The sequence below is a fragment of the Pelodiscus sinensis genome, chromosome 6, assembly GCF_052426305.1.
Source record: "Pelodiscus sinensis isolate ZL-2025 chromosome 6, ASM5242630v1, whole genome shotgun sequence".
In the NCBI taxonomy this organism is placed as follows: domain Eukaryota; kingdom Metazoa; phylum Chordata; order Testudines; family Trionychidae; genus Pelodiscus; species Pelodiscus sinensis.
Window position 1 is genome coordinate 11,073,958 of NC_143057.1, and position 23,587 is coordinate 11,097,544.

The 23,587-nt window shown below is 42.9% G+C and overlaps 1 protein-coding gene across 4 annotated transcripts in view; it reads left to right on the forward strand.

Annotated features, from left to right (window-relative positions):
- The window catches only part of ECPAS (Ecm29 proteasome adaptor and scaffold), an 83,193-nt gene that overhangs the window by 34,842 nt on the left and 24,764 nt on the right, over positions 1 to 23,587 (forward strand). For all 4 annotated transcript variants that reach the window (XM_006118851.5, XM_075931431.2, XM_075931429.2 and 1 more), the window contains 16 exons: positions 273 to 396; positions 3,932 to 4,012; positions 4,873 to 5,086; positions 5,801 to 5,892; positions 7,975 to 8,109; positions 9,770 to 9,935; positions 10,394 to 10,566; positions 11,234 to 11,335; positions 12,923 to 13,046; positions 14,044 to 14,189; positions 15,311 to 15,365; positions 16,151 to 16,265; positions 17,269 to 17,334; positions 17,646 to 17,763; positions 19,702 to 19,869; positions 20,969 to 21,048. In XM_006118851.5, the coding sequence (XP_006118913.3) occupies positions 273 to 396; positions 3,932 to 4,012; positions 4,873 to 5,086; positions 5,801 to 5,892; positions 7,975 to 8,109; positions 9,770 to 9,935; positions 10,394 to 10,566; positions 11,234 to 11,335; positions 12,923 to 13,046; positions 14,044 to 14,189; positions 15,311 to 15,365; positions 16,151 to 16,265; positions 17,269 to 17,334; positions 17,646 to 17,763; positions 19,702 to 19,869; positions 20,969 to 21,048 (1,959 nt within the window). The remainder of the gene's footprint in view (positions 1 to 272; positions 397 to 3,931; positions 4,013 to 4,872; positions 5,087 to 5,800; positions 5,893 to 7,974; positions 8,110 to 9,769; positions 9,936 to 10,393; positions 10,567 to 11,233; positions 11,336 to 12,922; positions 13,047 to 14,043; positions 14,190 to 15,310; positions 15,366 to 16,150; positions 16,266 to 17,268; positions 17,335 to 17,645; positions 17,764 to 19,701; positions 19,870 to 20,968; positions 21,049 to 23,587) is intronic.

Below are 23,587 nucleotides of genomic sequence, written 5' to 3' on the forward strand. Positions count from 1 at the left end.
TGGCTTAGACATCAGCTTGGTAAGATGGGGACAGTGTTGTAGGGATGAGAATAGCGTTCTATGTAAGTCAAGAGGATCTCTTATTGTCCAGTCTCGTTTCTTCCAAAATCAAAAGGCTGTTTATTTTCTGTAATCTGCTGCTAGTTCTCTGCATTGCTTAAAAACAACATTCTTTCCTCAGAGCCCCTCTCCCACAAGAAATTAACTCTCATTTGTTAAATAACATTTGCTCTATGGAAGTAACATTCCTTTCTTATCTTTCTGTTTGAAAGACGGGAGGAGGTGCATGGAGAAGCACAGCGCGTACTGAGAACATTTCCTGGTAAAAACGAAAAGGAAAGTGCCAGTAAACAGATGCCTTCTTTCCCCGAAATGGTCCATTACATTCAAGACAAGGTACAGCCTGGCAGAATGACTGTGGTAGAATTTATACTAGGGTCATCTAGGTCACTCTCCTCCTCTGTCAGTTCCAACTGATGAGTCACCAGCTTGTAGTAGAAATTAGGCTACTATTAAATTTCATCTCATTTCTGTTCTCCACTCTTCAAGGTGTGCCTGTATAACATTCCAATCCACTTCGGTATTGATGCATCACCATTTTGCATCAGCAGCAAATATAATGTAATTGGGGGGAGATAGTGTTAAATCTCTAGCAAAAACTTTTTATCCAAAATCTGAGTCGTTCCAGTTAAATAAGTGTGTGATTTAAAATTCTGGGGCTTTTTAAATGACTGAAAATCCCTTTGTTCACTTTTTTGTTCTCTTGGCTCTTGTGATGTCACTTGAGATTGCAGTCCTTCACCTTAGTAAATTAGTATGACCTGAATTTTTAGTGTCAAAACAAACAGGAGAACCCTCTGTTCTCTCTCCCCTGACCCCTCACCTCCACCATTTGGCAGATCTCTTTTTAATAGAAGCATCGAAGGATATAAAACCAATTTTTCACCTTTTCAGGGACACCTTGAAGTATTTGTTTTCACATGAAAGTGGTAAATAATAAATGTGTGCTGGAGCAGGTCCATATAATGAACACTTTACAGACAAGATCAATGTGCAAAATGACTTCCCTACCTAAATTAACTTAACTCTTCAAAATCTAGGGAACTAAATGTAAAGGAGGAGTAAGATCTAGGCTGTGTATACACTGGCCACATAACCCGTAATAGCTATGGAAATGAGAGAAATCAGAATAGGGAAATGCGCGGGGGATTTAAATATCCCCCGCGGGATTTAAATAAACATGGCCGCCACTTTTTTTCCGGCTTGGGGAAAAGCCGGAAAAGAGCGTCCAGACTGGCGCGATCCTCCGGAATAAAGCCCTATTCCGGAGGATCTCTTATTCCTACTTGCAAGTAGGAATAAGAGATCCTCCGGAATAGGGCTTTATTCCGGAGGATCGCGCCAGTCTGGACGCTCTTTTCCGGCTTTTCCCCAAGCCGGAAAAAAAGCGGCGGCCATGTTTATTTAAATCCCGCAGGGGATATTTAAATCCCCCGCGCATTTCCCTATTCTGACTTCTCTCATTTCCATAGCTATTACGGGTTATGTGGCCAGTGTAGACACAGCCCTAGTGTTTCAAGAAACTGGAGTAATGGGCTCTGATCCAAATTCTTTCACTGATTTGACTTTGGATGCTTGCTTAGGCTGTCTGTGCTTCATTAGGCCCCCAATTCAGCAAAGAATATGAGGACATAACTGTTGAAACCTAGAACTGTGATAAGTTTTACACAGGGAAAGCTCATAAGGATGCCTATATGCACAGTGGTTGCTTCCCCCTCTCCCAAGGTAACATTTATTTACACTGGGCCTGATAATAAACAAAAGTGTCTTTTATTAAGTAATAAAAAGTAGCATTTAAGTGGTTGCAAGTGCAAACAGACAAATCAAAGTAAATTACTGAATGAAAATGAATAGGGAATGTATAGCTAGTTCTAATCTAAGAAACTTGTAAGTAAATTCTTACTCTAAATCAGTGGTCACCAACCAGTAAATCGGGATCTACTGTTAGATCTTGGAGCCTCTTACAGGTGATCTTGACTGGTTTGGCCAAGAGGCTATCAAATGCTGGCACATCAGCTGCCTCTCCCCCCACTTGCTGGGCAGGGAAGGGAGAGGATGGGGTGCTGATATTAGGGTGCCCCCCCCCTGTATCCTATCTCCACAGAACGGATGGGGAGCACAGGGCTTGGGATGGAGGGATTTGCTGGCTGCTTTTGAGAGTGGTGCAGGGCCAGGGCAGGGGTGAACCTGCCTTGGCTCCACTGTACCACCATCCAGAAGCCATCTGAGGTAAGCAGTGTTCAGCTGGAGCCTGCATCCTGAACTGCTGCCCAAGTCATAAACCCCCTCTTGTACCCCAAACCCCTGCCCTAGCCCTGAGCCCCCTAGACCCAAACTCCCTTACAGAGTCTGCATCCTGCATCCCAACTTCCTGCTCCAGGCTTAGCTCAGCCCCTCTTACGCTCCACATCCCTTAACCCAAGACCAGAGCCTGCGCCCCAACCTTTTCCCCCTGCCTGATGAAAGGGAGGAAGGATGGAGTGAACAGGGGCAGGGCCTTAAAGAAGGGGTACAAAGGAGGCAGGGCAAGGGCATTTAGGTTTGAGGTAGTCCCTACAGTGCATTTCAATTAAAAAGTGATCTTGTGCTTAAATAGGTTGGAGACCACTATTCTAAACAGTTCATATTTCAGGTAAAAGCTTCAATCTGAGAATGATCTTTACTCTGTTAGGTCTACAGTCTTTCACAGTTCAAGTTTCTTCTTGGGGGGGGGGGGGGAAGCAGTTTTAAAGGCCAGCTGAAAACAAAAAGTTAATAGCTTCCCATTGCTTAAATAAACTTTTAGTGGAAAAATACCAGGTTCAAAATGGATTTCAGTACCAGGTAGCATGGTCACATGTCTTCCTAGGACAAAATACTGTTGGACTTATAAGACAAGGGAGTTTACAAGTTTGTTGAGTTGATCAAGCCATTAGGCTTCTGGGAGCCATAGCTTTATGGGGTCAGACCAAAGGTCGATCTATCCCAGTATCCTGTCTTCTGATAGTGGCCAATGCCAGGTGCCCCCAGAGGGTATGTCTACACTACCCCGCTAGTTCGAAGTAGCGGGGGTAATGTAGTCATCCGCAGTTGCAAATGAAGCCCGGGATTTGAATTTCCCGGGCTTCGTTTGCATGAAGCTGGCCGGCGCCATTTTTAAATGCCGGCTAGTTCGAACCCCGTGCCGCGCGGCTACACGCGGCACGGAGTAGCTAGTTCGGATTAGGCTTCTAATCTGAACTAGCTGTACTCCTCGTGGAACAGTTTATTGAACCATTTTCATCCTTGCAAAGTCAATGAATGGGGAGGGGGAGATCCCTCCAAAATTCCTGGACCACCTTCTCCCAGAATCAGGTCTTTCTGTGGTGCAGGAAGGTTGTGAGGGGGAGGGGGACCTGGGCCCACCTATAGTCCCAAGACGACAGCCTTTTCACTGGGCTGCTTCCCCAAACGCTCCCTCTATTGTATTTTCTCTGGTACCTGACTGAATCTTTCCCTTCGTAGCTTCTCCAAAAAAACACATTTTCTCCTCTTGGTACATCCCTCTTCTCCTTCTGCCTTCCTTACCTGGGGGGAATCTTTCAAAGCAGCATGCCAGGCTTTAATTGCCTGCAGATGCTTGATTAGCCTGCTCCTTCAGGCCAGCTATTAATTAGCCTCAGGTGTATACCTGCCTTAATTACAGGGTAGCAGACTCTGGAAGTTTATTCAGTGAATAAGAGAACTGTTTATCCAGCACCCTGCATCCCTGCCCTCCATTAGACTGTGGCAGCCAGCTTGTCTGGGTCTGTCACAATACTCATAAGCCAATTCTCATCAGGCGAGGGAAGTGTCACATGAACCATTTACAGTACCGTGTGTACTGCTGCTAAATATGTGTTCTGTTATTTAGGCCTCCCACCGAATGAAAACTCCTGCTAAATACATGACTGGAACTGCCGTCCTGCCATTCAATCCTGCTACATTTGGAGAGGTAATTATGTGTCTCAGTGCAATAGTGAGACATTCTTACATGTGGGTTCAGAAAGAAATTGCCCCCGGGGAAACAATCTCCCCTAAAATGGGAGACTTGAAGCAGCTCAGCTGTTGGTATGTGTCCAGGGATGGTTTTCTGAGGAGGTTTTATTAACCATACCACCGTGAACACACCTGCCATCCTAACCTCGCAAAAGAAGTCACTGATGGTGTCCCCCAGCGGTTGGAAATCAAAAGCTGAAGACTTATCACCCTAAGATACTGCTTAGTTACAGGAGGGTGATCTGATGTCCTCGATGAGTCTCAGACACAACAAACCAAATCCACATGGTATATTACTAACCAAATGGGCTACAGGACACTAATCTGGTGTAACTTGCGTTCTGAGAGAAGATGCAAATAACACTGGTATAGAAGCACTTCTGTATTTGAGTTATGATTTAATCCAGCAGTTTTCAAACTTTTTTGAACTGAGCATCCCCCTTTGAGTTAGTTTTTGGTTGTGCCCAAGGGGCCAGTGGAGCCCCCCAAATATTCCTCCATCCGTCCCTGAGGGACATACCATAACTATAATTAGATGAAGTCAGAGGTTTTCAGTGTGGACTCAGAATTCCTGTTGTAAGTGTTGAGACTGCAGAATGTTTAATGTATTGCAAAAAGTGCAACGTGCATTATGTTTGTAGTGTATTAGAGTATGTCCTGTAATATAGCCAGGCTTTTATTTTGTTAAATGGAGTTGAATCAGAAATTGTATTTTTCTTGAGCGAGTTAAACATAGCACCTTCCTTCCCTGTCTTCTCTGACTTGTATTTCTCTGTGAACTGCCTTCCACCCTGTATCATTCTCTTCTCTTTTTAGATAGTCCTGTACCTGCGAATGTGTCTTGCTCATAGCGCAGGGGTGGTGCCAGCCTCTCAGAGCTTAGCTGACATGCAAGACCATGCTCCAGCAATTGGCCGTTACATCAGAAACCTCCTGGCTGGCAACTTTATATCTTCCTCAAAAAGTGGAGAAACCAACCCAGTGCAGATCTATATTGGCCTCCTTCAGCAGCTGTTGTCCAGTGTCGGAGGTAAGGAGCCACAGGTCACAGTGCTGAGGAAAGAAGAAAAGCTCTTCCTATAACTTGTGAAATGAGCATAGGCTAAGCGTACTCAACACCCTGAACTTAGAGAGGATGCCACAATAGTACCTGGTACTATCAGTGTTTTTTATAGTCTTCGCACACCTGAACATAGGTGCTGACTTCATGGGTGCTCTGAGGCTTAAGGACCTGCTGAAAAAAATAGGGGTGGTGATTAAGCATATACCAGGTTGCATTAATCTTCTGTGGGCCCTAATGACTGGACTGGCTCTGTCCTCTTTCTCTGCCCCTCTTCTCTCCCCCACCCCTTCCCCCGCCTTTCTCCTTCATCCCACTTACATGGAAGGGGAGAGGCAGAAATGAGTGAACATCCACCGGCAAAAACAAAAGTCCGTGCCTGTGCTCTTGTCTGTTGAAACTCCACCCGATATCTGAGGCAATTTCAAGTTTGGTCACAAACTACTCATGTATCTTTAAAACAGTTGACTCGAAATATACGTTTACATACCAACTCTTAGCCTTTCTGGCATCAGGAGAGAGTGCTCAGCAGTAAAGTTATGACTTGGACTTTCTGTAGTCTCTGGGATTTTTAATTTGCATTGATGTTTGATGTGGGCATCATCTGCCTGTTTTTATCGTTTGTTGTAAATAGAAAATAAAATGCAATTTTTTCTATAACTGGACTCTTTAATTATTCTTTAGGTTTGCCTGTCATGTACTGTCTTCTTGAAGTTGTTTCGGTATACCCAGAAAAACTAGCTACCAGATTTGTAGATAAGATAGATTGGATAAAGGTATGTTGCATACATTTGGGGATTTATTTTGTTCATGTTAGCAAAATGTGTCATTTCATCCTATAGGCATTGGATTTTTCTATATAAAGGGCACTTCATTTACAAATCACATTGTCTGATGGTGGCGTGTGTGTTTTTTTTTTTTTAATAAACTTACTGTTATTACAGGTGACATCAGCACAGGGGGAGCAGGGCCCGCCAAACCTTTCAGTCTGGCCCACAGCTCAAGCAGAGCTAGTGCCTGTCTGTCCACTTGTGCTGTGGAGCATGTTCCCAGCTGCAGTGTAGACAATAACCTATGTTCCCTCACCTTGGGAGATTTTAAAAGGAGTAAGTCCATGCTGCAGTTGAACACCTGTGGCTGGCCCATGTCAGCTGACTCTGGGACCCTCCATCCTCATGGTGTCCCAGCCCATAGTCAAACTCGAACCTCTGTACTGCAACAGCACCATTGCATGAAACCCACCGGCCCATGTCAGCTGACATGGGCCAGCTGAGGTGTCTTATTACAATGTAGACATCCCCTGAGAGCCAGGTCTATCAGTCGTATCACAGCAGTTCCCATTCGCCAGTCGTTTATGGGTATTATTTTACCCTGTAGCAATCTACCTGTGCGGGAAGCTGCTCTGGCAGCTCTCTTGAGGTTGGTAGGTAGAGGGCAGGCTAATATACTGATGTAAGCTTTGAATCAAGATATATAACTCCATTGGCAGTATTCTAGTGGTGATAAACTTCTTAGGTTTGTTTTTTTGTTTTTATTTCTGATGATGTCAGGTCACCTGAATCCTTCAAGTGTGCGTACGCACGTGTGTACCCACTCACAAAATTCATACAGGATTCAGATGACCTGAGAGTGTTTTAGTGTATAACACTTTCTGCATTTCCCTCTCTGCAGACACCAGCCCATCCCTCTGTGTGTAGAGTTAATTGCAACAAATAGGGTTATAAATAATTAAAAAAGACAGATCAGGAAACAAATTTACTTTTGTTATGCTAACACTGCCATAATAACTCTCTCATATATTAAAAAGTTTTTTCCTGTGGGACGGCGGAATGATGTTATCTGCAGCCTAATGCTGCCGCCACCGACCACTTCCACTGTTGTCCTCAGCCACTTGCCATGGCCAACCTTGGCGCTGTCCCCTCCAGGCATGGGGTATTCCACCTGTCTCCCGCTTCATGCCCCAGGGGAGAAGCTGCTGGGGTTGGGCCCCTCCTCCACCCCGCTTCCCCTTCACCCCGTCCTCCTCCGGCTGTACCAGGTCTCCACTACCCAGGCCACCCTGTGTCCCTTCTGCTGTCCAAGCTCAACATTCCCCCTTTCTGCCAAGACCCTGCACCCCCAACCTGCTCCCTCCCTCCTGGCCATACACTCTGCCCCCAGAGCGAGGGGGAGTTTGCGAGCGTAGCCCCCTAGTATATTTTTAATATGAATTAATGTTGCTGTGAAAACTGTAACTTCCATTTCTTAACTTCTGTATGTGTGTGACACTACCTTTGCCTTAAGTACACTTTTTCATTTATTAAGTGAAGAGATTAAAAGCTAAAGAAAAGTCTACTCTGGCACTATGGAGCTAAGGAATGTTGTCTTGTACAATTCCACAGGGTTTTGAGCTCTTAATGACTGGGAAACATGGAAGCATTTAAACACCATATGAACTTTAAACATGTGAATAGCCCCCTTATTCATGCTGAAACCTAAGCACGAGTTCTCTGCTGAATTGGATCCTAAGCAAATTACTTAGGCTTTGTCTATATTGCAAGGCTTTTCTGCAAGAGAAAATGCAAACGGAGTGCTCATTTACATATGTCGCACTCGCATTTCCATTTCCTCTTCGGATCCCTTTTGCACAAGGAGGTTTTGTGCTTAAAAAGAGCTGTGTAGACGGCTCCTCTTTGTGCAAAAACCCCCTTTTGCGCATGAGCCGTTCTTCCTAAGTGATGATACTGCAGATTTAAAAAGACTTTAGAGTAAAATATGAAGTCTAATTGAGTACCTCCCTCTGATGTATTGAACTCCATTGAAGATAGAACATCGATGATGTATGTACAGTCTTTGTGGGTTTGTTTTAACTTCTACAGAGTCTGATGAATACAAACAAGGAAGAGATGCGTGAGTTGGCAGCATTGTTGTATTCTGTAGTGTTGTCTACAATGTCTGGAAACGAACTTCAGTCCTCTATACAGCAGCTGATCAAGACAGCAAAAGACAATCATGTAATTACATTCACTTTATCCATTTCTAGTAGGGTTTTTTTTAGTGACATTTTAAATGAAGATGTTAAATTCTGGGCATGCAGTACAATTATGAGACTTAGTGATTTTTCTTTTAAAGGGAAAAGCACCATTGAAGAAATTGGTTTCTTGTTGGAGCTAGGAAAAAAATTTGCTGTAATTGAGCAGAACAGTACTTCTAAGTAAATATTGGACGCTTCTCCTACACAAAGCTAGGACAGTTGGGAACAATTAAGAAGCGGATTATTAAATAGTCCTTATACCATTGCATGATAATGAGTTGCACCAACTACCCCAAGCAGCTATAAGTTTTTATTCATGAGCAATTAAAACTAACCAAAGAATTTAGAAAATAGTTAACTTGTCATTCATTGTCCTTCCCCTGGCTACGCCATAGCTCCCTCCCTTAGCGCAGGGCAATGAAAGCTAGGCCTACCCAGGAGCCTTTGCTAGGTAGGGCTTGATTTTTAAAGACAACAGCCTTTACCTCCTGTAACTTTATCACTACTAGAAGTGTTTTCCTTCTGAGCCTTTCTCTTGCTCTCATTGTCCCTATCTCTGCAGCTTACCTCAGTCCCTTGATAGACTTGTGAACCATGAGGAATTTAAACATCCTCTCTTAAAGAAACTAAGTAAATAACTTTCTTTATGTAACTCATCTGCTGCAATCTAAGGGGTCAGATCCCTCAGCCATGTTTTCCCAAATAACTTATTTGATTTTAATCCCTACATAGATCTCAGTAATCTGTTTTACTAGTGCCTTTGCACCATGTTATCCTGAGAGGTTCTGTGTGTTAAAGCTAAGCTGAGCTATTGGAAATAAAATGGAATCTGTCTTCTCATAAAATAAATACTTTTTGTGATAACATTTCTTCCCTCTTTGAGCTTTTCTAGTCCCATCTAGATCTACTCTTCTCCTTTTCCCCTCAAGATAATATGTTGTGGATCAAATAAAAACATTAAAAAAAATCTGGTGTTTGCACCTTTTAAATCTTGCAGCCTTATTCCTGCTGAGTATCCTTTCCAATGAATCTAGCCAGTAGATAAATATATTAGCAAGACATTTCCAGTTCAAAGATCAACACTGAAATAGTTTTCTTGACATATGTTATAATTGAGTTTCCTATCTTATATCCCACTAGGCAGTTTTTAACCTCATCTAGAATTACTGGACCAGATTGTACTCACTCACGGTAGTGTGACTCTTGAGTAACTCCACTGAATGGAAGGGATTTTATCTGACATATATGAGAGCAGAACTTGACCCCTGTTGTGTGTGCAATGTGGGTAAGACAGTACTGCTGACCTACAGAAGGATACATTTATAAACGAAAGGAGTACAGATGTGCTCTCCCAGTTATGTGGGAGAAGTTTTCAAAAGATCCTAAGCGGTTTAGGAACAGAGTTTGCTGTGACCTCCTACATCCGCTGGCTATTGAAAATCACCCCGGGAAGCTTAAATTCTGTAGTAAATATTGACAATACTAGCCATTTACAGACCGCCCCATAAGCTGTGCTATAGCTCAGAATTTTCATGCTGTGTCCTGGGCCTTACCTATACATCTGTCTTTTCATGGATGCTTTATGTAAAACACGTGATTGTATTTATGTAAACTTCTTGCAATATTATTGTTGTCTGTAGAACCCGGAAATCCAGCATGGGTCTTTGTTGGCTTTGGGATTCACAGTTGGAAGGTACCTAGCCAAAAGGAAAATCAGAGTGGTGGAAATGCATGACATAGAAGAGCCAAATATTGTTGTCATGCCAGAACAAGACCAGCTCATAAAGACTGCAACAGAAACAATAGGTAACTTCACTCTTGGCTATTGTATTGTACCTTGGCACTGATGGTACTTAACATGAGAATCTGTGTAAACATAGTTTCCATTTACACCTGGTTCAGGGTATTTCTCAGGTTGGCTGCATCTACTGACAGTGCACTTCTTGCTGAGTAACACATGTCTGATGGATTTGCCAGACTTTAAAAATGTCTCCATCACTGTTGCCTAATCAGATGTAAACAATGCTCGATACTCCAGTATTAAGAGAGAGGCTCCCGTGTGAGAGATGAGCAGGTGTGTTTTTGTGGCATATTCTTCCCTCACTTGTATTAGTTTTACTCAGTTTTAACTCTGACTTCACTTCTCGTTTTCTCTGTTAGAGAAAAATGTGGCCTCTTGTTTAAAAAAAATTATATATACATACTTTTGATTGCACTTGGATTGTAGGGACGAGAACCAAGTCATCCTGTTTGGTTTTATGTAGGTTCCTTTTTGGATAGCACCTCTCCACTCCTGGCAGTTGCTGCTTGTACAGCACTAGGGGAAATTGGCAGGAACGGCCCCTTGCCAATTCCCAATGAAGGCACCGGGTTTACCAAGCTGCATCTTGTTGAAAGTTTACTGTCCAGAATCCCTTCTGGCAAGGAAACAAATAAGGCAAGATTTGTTTTGTTTAAGTTTTGTTTCTGGTATATTCTCTCTCCGTGTTGATTCTTGTTTGTTTTGGGTTTACAGTGAAGCTAGTGTGATGCCCTATCAAAGTGAGAGATGTCACCCTTACAGCCTTGGTGATGACATTTTCAAAAAGTGCTCAGTCTTGATATAACTACTCTGCTTCCACTGACTGGGAGTTTTACCCCTCACTTCAGTTCAGGAGAACTAGGCTAAAAGCTGTTAGAAAATCCCTTCAATAAATAATAATTTTGTGGGGGGGTTTTATCTTCTTGGTTAGGAGTAATGGGATAAAAATGGGACAGTGAGGCTGGAAAGCAGGAAGAACTTTTCTAGTCCTAGGTGAAAGGGACACGCTCTGGGCAGGAATTCTGATGGCGTGAGGGGAAAAACCCACTGTCTGGGGCATTTTCTAGTGGGTTTCTTGTTCAGATAGTACTGTACTGTAGGGAAACGTTGTCTATTGGCAGGAGGATATACTGAATGAGCTAGTAGGTTTTTTCCATCTCTGATTTCTAAGAGTGTGTGGTTAAACTGAGTGGGATGTGTGACAGCATATGAATAGAGCTCTGGTTTTCACGTTAGGAGTCCTCCTATATAGAAAAAGGGCCTACTGCGTGTATGAATAAAATCTTGTGATTTTATATTTAAGATGAAAGAACGAGCAATACAAACACTGGGTTACTTTCCAGTGGGAGATGGAGACTTTCCACACCAGAAACTGCTCTTGCAAGGACTCATGGATTCTGTGGAGGTAAGGCTCTAATATTTTCCTTTACAACTAACTGAGATGCTCATTGAGATGAGATTACCCTACTGAATACTTTGGGCCACATTTACAAAGGGACATGGAGCGGCTCTTTGAAATGACTCATTCCATTTTTTCAGGTCTGATCTTTCTGTTTGCAAAACAGGCAGGTAGATCGAGAAGAGAAGTTTTGTGCATGGAAAGCCGGTGACCTCAGTTTTAGTTCACTAGTCCTACACACACTTCCATAGGTATTTCCAATAGGGCGGCTTGTGCCTGTAAAGTTAAGCCCAGGCGGAAGTGCTTGTGTTAATGGTTCTTTTAGAGGCCACTTCTGAAAATCTGGTCTTTCAAAATGTAGTAAATGTACACCTTGAATGTGAAAATATCTTGTTCCTGTGACAAATTGTTAACAAATGACAGAAATTGTGTTGGGAAGACTTGGAATGTTATAGCTCTGTTGCATTAAGCATTTTAGAATAAAATCAGCAATAGATTTTTGTTAATCCCAGAACTCTGCTCTGTTGTGGAAATGTATTTTATTTTTCCAAATCTGCACTGTATTTGAGAGTTGCTAATTTACTGAACAAGATGCGGGATAGTGTTCTGCATTTGCAGGTTGGTTTTCCCTTTCTCAGTTGATCATAATCACTTTTTAGCAGATGCAGACATGACTAGTGAGTATCGAATATAACTGCCATGGCCAAACCCTGTAACATGACATGATTGTACAAGCCACGAAAGGGACTCATCCTGATCTGAAGTTGTGGGAAACTAATATTGAAAGACTGTAAGCTAAGGGAATGATTCTGCTTAGACCTGAGAAACTGGTGTGTTAATTGAAGTCAATGGGAACTGTAGGTGCTCAGCACCTCTGGAAATCAGGCCTTAGGACTATATGTAATAGTAAAAAAGTGTGTGTGTATGTGTGTACGTACACACAACTAAACGAGAAGCAAAGTTCGTTGCCTGTTCTGGTCCTGATGCAAATAAAATGAATAGAGAGGAGGAGGAGAAAAGGGACACCGAACCAAACTAAATCTTGCCATGTGTCCCTTGTGAGTGGAAAAGAATTTATTTCCACCTCTTAAAGTTAGAATGTGCTGCTCAGCTTTTCAGTGACCAGATAGAACATTTAATGTCCATTTGTTTCCTGAAGTGGTGGGTGGGGGAATCTTTTTACGTCTGAGTGCAATAAAACCTCCATATGTTACACTGACTGGGAGAGCTGAAAAAAGCGAATAACCCTTTTGGTTTTCAGCCAAGGACACTGCAGCACCAGTCCCGCTTTGTTTACTGATTTGGACAAATGCAGAATGCTTTTAATGACTTACAGTATCACTTCATAACAGGCTGTCAAATATTCCATAAAGCATTTTGTAAAAGCTAAGGACTGAGGTTTCCAAAGTCACACAAGGGATTTGTACATCAGTTTGCCATCAGTTTTGAGCATCCAAATGGTTTAGGGAGCTTTGAAAATCTCTGCAAAATGCAGCACTTTACTCTGAGCAGGGGACTTCGAGCAGGGGTGAGAATTATCTGGATGTTCATTAACAAGGTGATTATTAAGTGAGGTCCTGCTGTGTTTTTCAGGCCAAGCAAATAGAACTTCAGTTCACTGTTGGGGAAGCCATTACCAGTGCTTCAATAGGCACCAGCTCAGTGGCTGCCCGGGATGCTTGGATGGTCACCGAGGAAGAATATACTCCTCCTGCAGGTAGACATTGTTGATTCAGGAGGTTGGGAAGTGGAATGAAGAACCTGAGGGGCCTGTCCTACAAGGAGCAGAGCATCTCTGGGATGCTAATTATAGTCAGTCAGCGTTGATGCTCTCAGCATCTCCCAAGTGGTGCTCAGCACCTTGCAGAATTGGACCCTTCACCAGTCCATTTGCTGGGTGTTTTTCTTCACTACTTTGAAAAATATCAACAGATAATGAGAAGATTTTGAAAACGTGTGTTGTTTCAGTCAGCTTCTTACTAGTATACAATTAACTGCTTTATACCTTGATCATTTATTATGCTCTCCTATGCTTGTCATATCTAAAAATCCTTAAACAGTAAGAGCCAAATTTCCCAAAGCAGACTTTAAAACAGAATCTTTGGTTTTTCTTGTGGGGAGGGTTTGTACCCAAATCGTTGGATTTCTGTGAACAGGCTGTATTTGCATGTGCATGGACTTGGATATCTACTTGATTTTTATGCATCCAAGTGCACATTCTGTTCACTAAACATGAAGAAAGTGAGCATGAAAAATGCTGCCTACAAAATACCATAGATGCAGTCTTGGGCCCCTTTCCTGCAAATGCTGCACACATGCTTTACTTTGTAGGTTTGAGTAGTCTCATTACTCTCAGTTGTGCCTAGTGTTAAGCACGTGTATATGTATTTTCAGGATCAGGTAGAAGCTAGGTTGGTCCCTCTGGGGAATTTGGGTACTAATAAAAACCTGACTCAGTCAAAGTCTGCACCATTCCTTCTAGTCCAAGGAGTGTCATGGGTTTTTCCAGCACCGGATCTTAAGAGTCTTGGCCAAGGATATTTTAAGACTTGGCCAAGAGGGGCCCATTCAGCATTCCTCACTCATGCAGATCTCCCACTGACACCATAATGAAGAGCTACCACTGATCTGATTGAATGGATCCAGTTACAATAAGCATGTGTGTGTTTCAGGGTGAATGTAATCTTCCTCATCTCTTTATTCCATTCATACAGATGTGAAAGTGAACGATGTGGTCCCCTGGGTTTTGGACCTCATTTTGAATAAGCACTTTGTCAGCCCTAACCCCCACATCAGGCAGGCAGCCTGCATCTGGCTTCTGTCACTGGTGAAGAAGCTAAGCACGCACAAAGAAATTAAGGTGAAAATCTGCTTCTGCCTCTTTCTTGCCGCCTTTCTCTCCTCTTGCCCCTGTTGCCTCTTTCCTTCCTTATGGGCTCTCTGAGCACTTCATGTGACAGCTGCATGCCCTCGGATCACAGTGCTCTTAGAGGCCTATTAAGGCTGTAAGATTACAACTTCTGCTGAAGTCACTGTGGGTTTTGTGCCATAAGGGTTGCAGGATATAGCCTCAAAGCCCTGTCCTCTTAGACAAAAGGAGCTGGTGTCTTTGCAATTTTTAAAGAACATTGAATTTCTAAGAATAAATCAGAATTGGAATTTCTAGACTCTTTGGAGCCACAGGTTCAAATCCCAGCAGGGTCAATTCTGCTCTGCAAAGACAGGTAAGCTGATATTGTGTTTAGAATTTTTTTGGATGAGGCCTTAACTAAGGGCCTGTCCACTCTGTATGGCAGTTAAAGATCTGCTGGGTCTCTGCCTAAGCACAGGATTTCAACCCAATGGTTCTGGCCAAAATTTCCACTCCTCGCCCTCTGGTGTAATAGGCAATGATGAGGCAGTCTGTTGCCATCATGTGTTCCAAGGTGGCTAAATTTCAGCAGCAAAGTGTCTGTACGTAGTTATCAAAATGCTTAGGGATGAAAGATGCTACATACGTTTATTACTACATTTCAGACTTACAAAGTTACCCCATGTTGAGTTATGTTTGCAGAGTTCTCCCTCAAAATCAATGGATATTCAAGGAGGCAATGCAATCTTCAGACTAGGACAGGGGCTGGGAGTTTGGAGATGTAGATTCTTGATTTATTCACTTCGTAGCCTTGGACAAGTTACTTGACAACCTCCCTCCCCAGTCTTTTCTTTCCCCATCTGAAAAAAAGGAATAATATTTGTGTTGCTTTGTAAATTGCTTTGAGGTTTGAGGAAAGGTGTTTGATGTTTGGAGATCATGTTTTGCATTTTTTAGGTTGCCTGTTCCTGACTTCTCAGGAAACAAGTGCAGTTCTTGTAACATCTGTTTGAATTACAGTTGTGACGGCAATAAAATAGACTGACTGTATCTGCTAAACCCTATAAGATAAAATTGAAAGGAGACAAAAACACAGAATAAAAAACACATGTTCTTCTTTTATCTTTCAGTCTCATCTCAAGGAGATCCAAAGTGCATTTGTTTCAGTTCTGTCTGATAATGATGGTAGGTAATACCGTATCAATGTGCTTCGTCTTTGAACAGTTTCTTAGCAGAGGGGAGAGGATCTTTGCCGTGCAGTATAGTTACACTGAATCATCTAAACCTTTATTATTCAGCTTTGAAAGATTTTTGTTTTTACTAGAAAATGGACACATTAGCCTGCTGTTTTGTAGAAAAGTCAAATGAAACATTTCTCTCTACCTTGACCTGTCTACATCAGCATTTCCATTGGCAGGCATGCTTCCCCCTATCTTGGGATTATAGTGGAATAGAGACCACTGGGACTCCCCTGTTCGGTTTGTGTATCAGGGCCTGCAGTTGCATACACATGGGCGAGGCTTTGACTGTGCTCCATTTAAATAAATAGGGTGCAGCCCAGGGATCCACCTGCATAGATGCAGTCCAAGGAATTCAAAAGCTAATTCAAAGCGCCCATAAATCAGTATGAGGGAATCTTTCTGTTGGCTTTGGATTAGGCCCCAGCATCTTTTGATGTCAGCAAAAAATATAGAGCTCTAGGAACATTTGCGGCTGCTGCAAAGCAATAGAGAAGATGTGCATGAAATGTGTCCTCCCGAGCCGGTAGCATTTTAATGGGCTTAAAACATGTGATCTGTTGAATCGGGAGTTCGTTTCACACCCAACTGTGACAGTTTAAGATTGTGATTTTGATAGTGTTGGTGTAATTTAATAGATCACATTTTTAGCTCCCATTTTAATTGGGTCTCTTATTCGATATTTTTCTTTCTACTTGCACACCTGGCTTTATTGTATGAAATGTGTTGCAGAACTTAGCCAAGACGTTGCTTCAAAAGGCCTGGGGCTCGTGTATGAACTAGGCAGTGAACAAGATCAACAAGAGCTGGTCACCACACTTGTTGATGCACTTATGACTGGGAAAAGGTACGGTGAGTGCAGAACTTCGTGTGTGTGAGAGGTAGATAGGTATATGGAGAAATGTTTCTTAGGATCAGAGGGGTGGAAGTCAACTTTCACCTACTGCTCATATGTCTGACAGTATGTGATAACTAAGTACCATCAGCTCTAGCTGTTGAGCTGTTCTGAATGGCTGATGTATTACAGAGGCATTTGGGGGTTTGCCTTGTGGGTCAAACGTATCTCATGTTTGTTCAAGTTTTAACAAAGATGTATTTCTTTTTTGTGCCAAGGAGTCCAATGTCCTTTCTGCTTTGGATTATTTACAGTCCCAGCAGCTATTTGCAGGGGACTACTGTTGCTTGCCTGATGCTAGGAGTAATGTCTAGAAATTATTTTTTGCTTTTTTATTTCTAATATTTTTTTAAAAAGTTTGATTCTAGCGAAAGTGATTACATAGCAAGTATTGATGGTTCTGCAGTATAGTGGATAGCTCCTCTGCTGAGAGGAGGAAGCAGTTAAGTTAGACAACAAAGGTTAGAAGAAATCAAAGTGAGTGGTGCTGCTAACTTCAGAGGACCAGAAAGTAGGAGAATGAGACAATATAAGGAAAATTCAGTGGTAGCTGCGGCTAAGAAGCAGATGTAAATTGTATTTTGCCCTTTTGGAATGGAGATAGACACTTTGTCTAAATATGTGCTTGGATCCTATGTCCTAGTGAATGGGACCAGATACTGATGGAAATAAAAAGCAGCTATTTGTATACATTGCATCTTTTAACTTTAGTATTGAACAATAAGATCCTTTCAGAGACTTAAACACATGCATAATGTTATGCATCACTGGAGTCAGAGGGAAGTTAAGCATGTGTGTAGGCCTGCAGGATTATGTCCCAATTAACTGGAATTTACCACGCAGATACAGTGAAATAAATTCACTGGTGTTCAGATGTATATTGTATGAATGATAGATAGTCTGTGTTCATGGATAATGCATAGAAAAGCTAACACTTGTCCTGTTTTATCACCAGAGTCAAGCATGAAGTGACTGGAGAAACAGTGGTGTTCCAGGGATCCCTAGGCAAAACCCCAGATGGGTAGGTTCAGTAATGACTTTCCCTGAGAAGTGTAATTCTACACTGAACTGTAGTTATAGAGCTACAGACTTTTCCAAAGCCTCCCTTCCTGGGTTTTTACATGTCTAGAATGTTGATTGTTACTCTTGTTACCTCTCTAATAGCTATTAAAGCTCTTTCTGCAGTCCTGCTTGGGCATGTTTATCTTTTAGCTAAATTGCTTATAAATTCTGCTCCAGAGCGTGACTTGACTTTGTGGTAGTTACAGGTATTGTGGCGATATCAGTGTCTGAAAAGTGACACTAATTTTTCCTTCCTGCCTTCTTCCCAAGCCAGGGTCTCTCTACCTACAAGGAGCTTTGTTCATTGGCAAGTGACCTCAGTCAGCCAGACCTGGTGTATAAATTCATGAATCTGGCCAATCACCATGCCATGTGGAACTCACGCAAGGTAACTTGATGCAACAATGCAGAAATACCTATGTGAGCTATAAAGAATCCCAATAATTGCATCATTCCTCTTCTAACAATTGAAGGGCAATTTCTGGCCATAAGATACTTTGTGCTAGGGTGAGTCTACCAGCATGTAAAAAGATGGATTACAGATTTCTTCAAATGATTGCAACAAATCCTTAATACTGTTTGCATTGCTTGAATCCACACCCCACATTCCATTCTGTTGTTGTTTGTTTATTATTTGTACTGTGGTAACAAATAGAGGCAGGGGCACAGTGTGGTAGCTGCACTGCAAATATTTAACAAAAAGAGCTTAAAGCCTAAATTTAAGGCAAAAAACCAGGTGCATTTAACAAAAGGCAAGTGGCGCTCAAGATATTGAGATGGTGCTGAGACCACTGCTTATCACAATCATCTATTGAAGTGATCCTCTTAATTTTATTTACCTCAAGATCAAATACTCACGTTTCAGCCACTATAGCCTTTGTCAAAGCCAAACTTGTCATGCTTCTTGAAGTCAAAAAACCATCATTTTTATTCATTCTAATTAATAAAATCTTAATTTAAATAAGCCAAACATAAAACATTTTTAAAAATGTGACCTCCTTTTTCATTAACCCATTTTAAATACAAAATAAGTTGTTTTAATAACTGAACAAGCAGAGCTCCTGTGTGCTTCCAATAACTTATCTGCTGTGCACAAGTGCATCACTTGCTCCCTTGCTGGGATTTGGTTTCATTGGAAACTCCACTGTTAGCAGAACATAAGCCCCTATCTAAGCTTTTTTCCAAAGCATGACTAGTTACAGTGTTTCTTGCAGGACCTCCTTATCTCTGCCCTTTGATTCATATAAGCAGAGGTTCACACCTTTCTCTTATAGTCTGGTGGAGTTAACAAGCTCCAACTTTATACTGGATTCTAATGTCTGCTAGCAGAAGAGATTTCTGTCCTCAGTGGGGTTGTAGATTTTGCCATCCTGTTACAATTGTCTTATGCCACTAGTCTTAGAATCCTGCACCACAGGGGACATTGCTTTTATCTGCCTTGAGGTTTTGTTGGGGGGGGAGGGAGAGGTTAAATTTGTGACACAATATTCTGTCCAAAGCTAAATGGCAGCTCTGCAATACTGACTGTGGCACTGCAAACAACCGGTGCCATGAGCTGGACTCTGTACTCCCTTCCACTGCTAAGCAGTTATTTTGCTGAGTGACGCTGACCACTTCAACATGAGGGTTGACTGCCCCCCTTTCCTACTACAGATCCTAGTCGCATCCCTGATTTGTCATGAAGTAGTGCCATTTGAGTTCATCTGAACCATGATGAATACAAAGCAGTTGTCCCAAGCATTTTCAAGAAATGTAGAGAAGATATGTATTCGTATTCTTTTAACCTTAGATTTTTTTTTAAGAGTGCTGTTTTTATAAATATAACATAGTTTGTGCACAGGGAAAACTCCTACCTGATTCCTTTTGGAAACACTTCTCTTTTTTTTTTTCACCAAAAATCTGCTTTTTATGTAATGCTTACTGCTGCACAGATTTATACCCCTCTCACTCACCATCTCTAGATAGGATTTCCAAGGAAATGCCTCAAAAGGAAAAGGAGCGAGCGAGGAAGAACATGCAATATCTTATTAATCCAGCCTCCCTTCATGGCACATGCATTGTCACCTGTTGGAAACCTTTGTGGCTCAAAGCTGTGGGATTGGTCCTTAAAGTCAATATTTGGCTTCACTTTGTTACCAACCAGATGTAATTAAGCTATGACAAATCAGGGATGCAACTAGGATCTGATCCTACATTGATTATCTTAGCTTTGCTATTGACCTTAGTGGGGCCAACTTTGGGTCCCAAATGAGTAATATAGAAGCACTTGTCTGCTGAAGTGAGATGTATCCATATATACAGATATATCCATTCTTCCTCATTTTAGGGAGCAGCATTTGGTTTCAATGTGATCGCTACCAAGGCTGGAGAGCAGCTGGCTCCATTTCTTCCCCAGCTGGTTCCCCGTCTCTATCGTTACCAGTTTGACCCCAATATGGGCATTCGACAGGCTATGACCAGCATTTGGAACGCGCTTGTCACAGACAAATCTGCAGTGAGTGAGCATGAGTCAGCATGTCCCTTTTGGCTCTGTGGGGTGTTGGAGGGCAAAGCCACATGCTTACATGCCTCTGCAGGATTCTCAGCAGCAAAATAGCTGAGGAGCAACTTTTGAAAGGCATTGATGATCAGTACTGTCTGAGGAGGAGGAAATCTGCTACTGTGTGTAGTCAGTCCTAACATAGACAAGTAGAACTGGGGATGTGACATTCATTGGCAGAAATGGAAGATGCACAGATGCCTGTTATGCCTGGAAGTTCTTTCCATGAGCTCATCCGCGAGGACCACACTCACGTTCTCATTCCCCATAGAGTAGGAGGTTGCAGCATTTCCTGCCTTTGTTGTGAGAAGCCCCTAGGAGCCCCTGTCGCTTGGTGAGGGTGCAGTTCACCCACCAGTGGCTGAGGAGAGCTGTGGGATTGTGGCAGCCAAAGATCAGCTTCCCTGAAGTGGTGAGGCAGTTGCATGGGAAGAGGTCCTGCCAGAAGCTGTTGCTGACTTAGTGGAAGAAGTTGCCCCTAGCTATAGGAGGTAGGAAAACGCAGTGTTAGGTCCTCTCTTCCCTGACTTCCTGAAACTCTAGAATGGATGAATGAGTTTTCTTCTTATAGCTCCAAACTCCTATGAAGCTACATACACAGACTGAGAGATGCTCTCAGGCATGTTTGCTTCTGATTCCAAGCCTTTCCTTAACAAAAGGGCTGGAGGGCTCTAGCTTTTCCCTCCTCCATGTGGCTACTGTGTCTCCCCCCATTTTTGGGATCTGAACCAGAGGAGAGGAAATTTCTTCCAAATGGGAGCAAATGAGCCAGCCAGAGTCAGAACAAGCTCAGGCAAGGTCAACTCTGATCTTTCACAGATGATCAGGATTTGTTCTCCTTTGATTAGTATCTTTGAGGGTGCTGGATCTCCCCCACAAAGCCCTTTCTCAGAAAGGTGGAAAAGCTTAACAGTTGCAAGCAGAAGTCCAGATCTTTGGCTAGCTGTTGCCCCAGGCATGCAGTTAGACCCAAATACATGGATCTGGTTGAGACGAGAGCTTTGGTGGGAAGCTTCAGGCTGCTCCTCGTCTATCATTTTCCCTTTTCTTCCAGGTTGATAAATACATGAAGGAGATTCTGGATGACTTGCTCAGCAACCTGACCACCAACATGTGGAGGATCAGAGAATCCAGGTATAGGTCAAAAGTGACCTCTTCCTCTTCAAACAAAGCTGCCAGCATGTCTCTTTTTTCCAGTACAAAGCCCTATGCGATTTAAAAAGGAAAAGGGGCTGGGGAGGAACCCACCATCGGGATTGAAATGTCCTACCTCAGCATGAACCACAGTGCCTTCTGTTTCAGTGTTTTGACCCCATTCAGCCTGCTGGGATACTGGGCTAAACGCTCTGAAGAAAAGGGTTTTCTCATTGCAAAGTTCTTGGGGATCCTAGAGCCTGAAAAGTTTCTAGGGTGTATCACACTGCAGGCTAAACTCTGCATCAGTGAGTAGCACATCTGGGGTCAGCTGACTTGGGCTTGCAGTGCAGGGTTAAAAAGAGCCATGTTGTTAGGTGCTCAGGCTCTGAAATATGGTGAGTATGGAGGGACCCACAGCCGTGGCTCCAGCCCAAGCAGAAATGTCTATACCGCTTTTTTTTTTTTTTTTAAGCTTTATAGCGTGAGCCTCAGGCAGCTATGACATGAGCTCTGAGACTTGCAGTGCATGTGGCGTGTTTGGTTGAGTTTGGGGGGAGTTGAAGCGTGGAGGTGTTCTATGTTACGGTCAGAGTGTACCGACAGTCCATTTATCTGTGCAGTACAAAGACTTGCTGAGAGGAAGATGCAGCTAGATACAGCTCTGGTAATGAACTGCTGTTAACTACATGTTTTTTGATACAGCTTCTCGACAGACCAGCATAAACATCTGATCTGTGCTCCAAACCTTCTCCATCAAGTGGCTGCATCCCACCTCCCCACCCCGAGTTAGGCTTTTTAGGCTAGAAAACAACCCTAGAGCTGTGTTACAATGGATATGCTTGCAGCAGCTGTACTTAAGGTTGCTTAAACTTTTCCATTATAAACGCTCTTTTTTTGGGGGGGGGGGGTCACTCAGAACTTTCTTCAGTTTTCACTTTTCCTGGCTGAAATTTTCTCGGTCTGGTCTCTGTCAAAGGCTGAATTTTTATTGTTGTTAAAAGTTGGCCCCAAACTAGTTCAGCAGTTCTGGAGAAACACTGGAGTGGGGAGAATAAAATGCTGTCCCCATTCATTAAGGGGAAAAAACCTGTAAATCCTTAATTGAAGAGCTTTTCTGCTTCATTTTGATAGGCAGATGCCTCAGAAGGAGCAGCGCCTCCTGGGTGTGTCTTCACTGTACTGTGATGGGGTGTGCCTGGTCTGGGTCAGCTGATGCAAGCTCACGGGGTTTGGGCTATGCAGCTGTAAAATTGCAATGTAGATATTTGGGCTTGGCATAGAGCATGGACTCTGAGATCCTGCATGGAGGACGAGGTCCAGATTGGCTAACCCAGATTCTGAGACTCATTCCTGTGGAGGTTTTTATTGCCGTGTACGTGTCTTACCGGTGTCTGGGTGAAAACTGGTTTTGATCCAGGTTGTTACAAGGATTGAAAACCAGATTGCATTTGGTAGTTTTTTTTAATTACAGTCTGCGTGTGTCAAAGGGAAGTAGACAGCAGTATGTAGGCTTTTATGTAGCACTTTGGTATATAAACATTTCTTTTAAATATGCAATGAAGCAGATACAGACTGAATGAGGTGGCAGGCTTGTCGGGGAAAGCAGTGAATAGCAATTGACAGGTGTGATTCACCACTCCCTTAATCTAGTTTTATGCCAGTGCCATTCCTCCAGAATCAAATGGAGGAAAGCAGAGGTGAATCAGGGACTGCAAATAGGTAAGGAATCTGTTGAAGGAGGCAGGGCTTCGTAAGATACTGTTTTATTCTGGAACCAGATTCTCTTCTAGAATCATAGAACCATAGAGCTGGAAGAGACCTCAGAAGGTCATCAAGTCCAGCCCCCTGCCCAAGGCAGGACCAATCCCAACTAAATCAACCCGGCCAGGGCTTTGTCAAGCCGAGACTTAAACACCTCTAGGGATGGAGACTCCACTACTTCCCTAGGTAACCCATTCCAGTGCTTCACCACTCTCCTAGTGAAATAGTTTTTCCTAATATCCAGCCTGGACCTCTCCCACCACAACTTGAGACCATTGCTCCTTGTTCTGCCATCTGTCACTACTGAGAACAGCCTGTCTCCATCCTCTTTGGAACCTCCCTTCAGGAAGTTGAAGGCTGCTATCAAATCCCCCCTCACCCTTCTCTTCTGCAGACTAAACAGACCCAACTCCCTCAGCCTCTCCTCATAGGTCATATGCTCCAGCCCCCTAATCATTTTAGTTGCCCTCCACTGGTCCCTCTCCAATGCGTCCACATCCTTTTTGTAGTGGGGGGGGGGGGGGGGGGCCTACACTTCACGTCACTTCACATTTTTCTGGCCACATAAAGGGACTTTTTAGTGGGTATATGTTACACTCTCGTTGCCTTTCAGGACTCTACACTGCCACAATAATGCAAAGTGGCTTTTGTGTAAACAGGGAGTCAGGCCCAGGGGTGTTTCCCGCCAAGGATGGTCTCCCTTTGGAAGTTTTTTTTTTTTTTTTTTTTTTTTTTTTTAAAGATAAATGTAACGTGTTTTGATTTGTAGTATTTT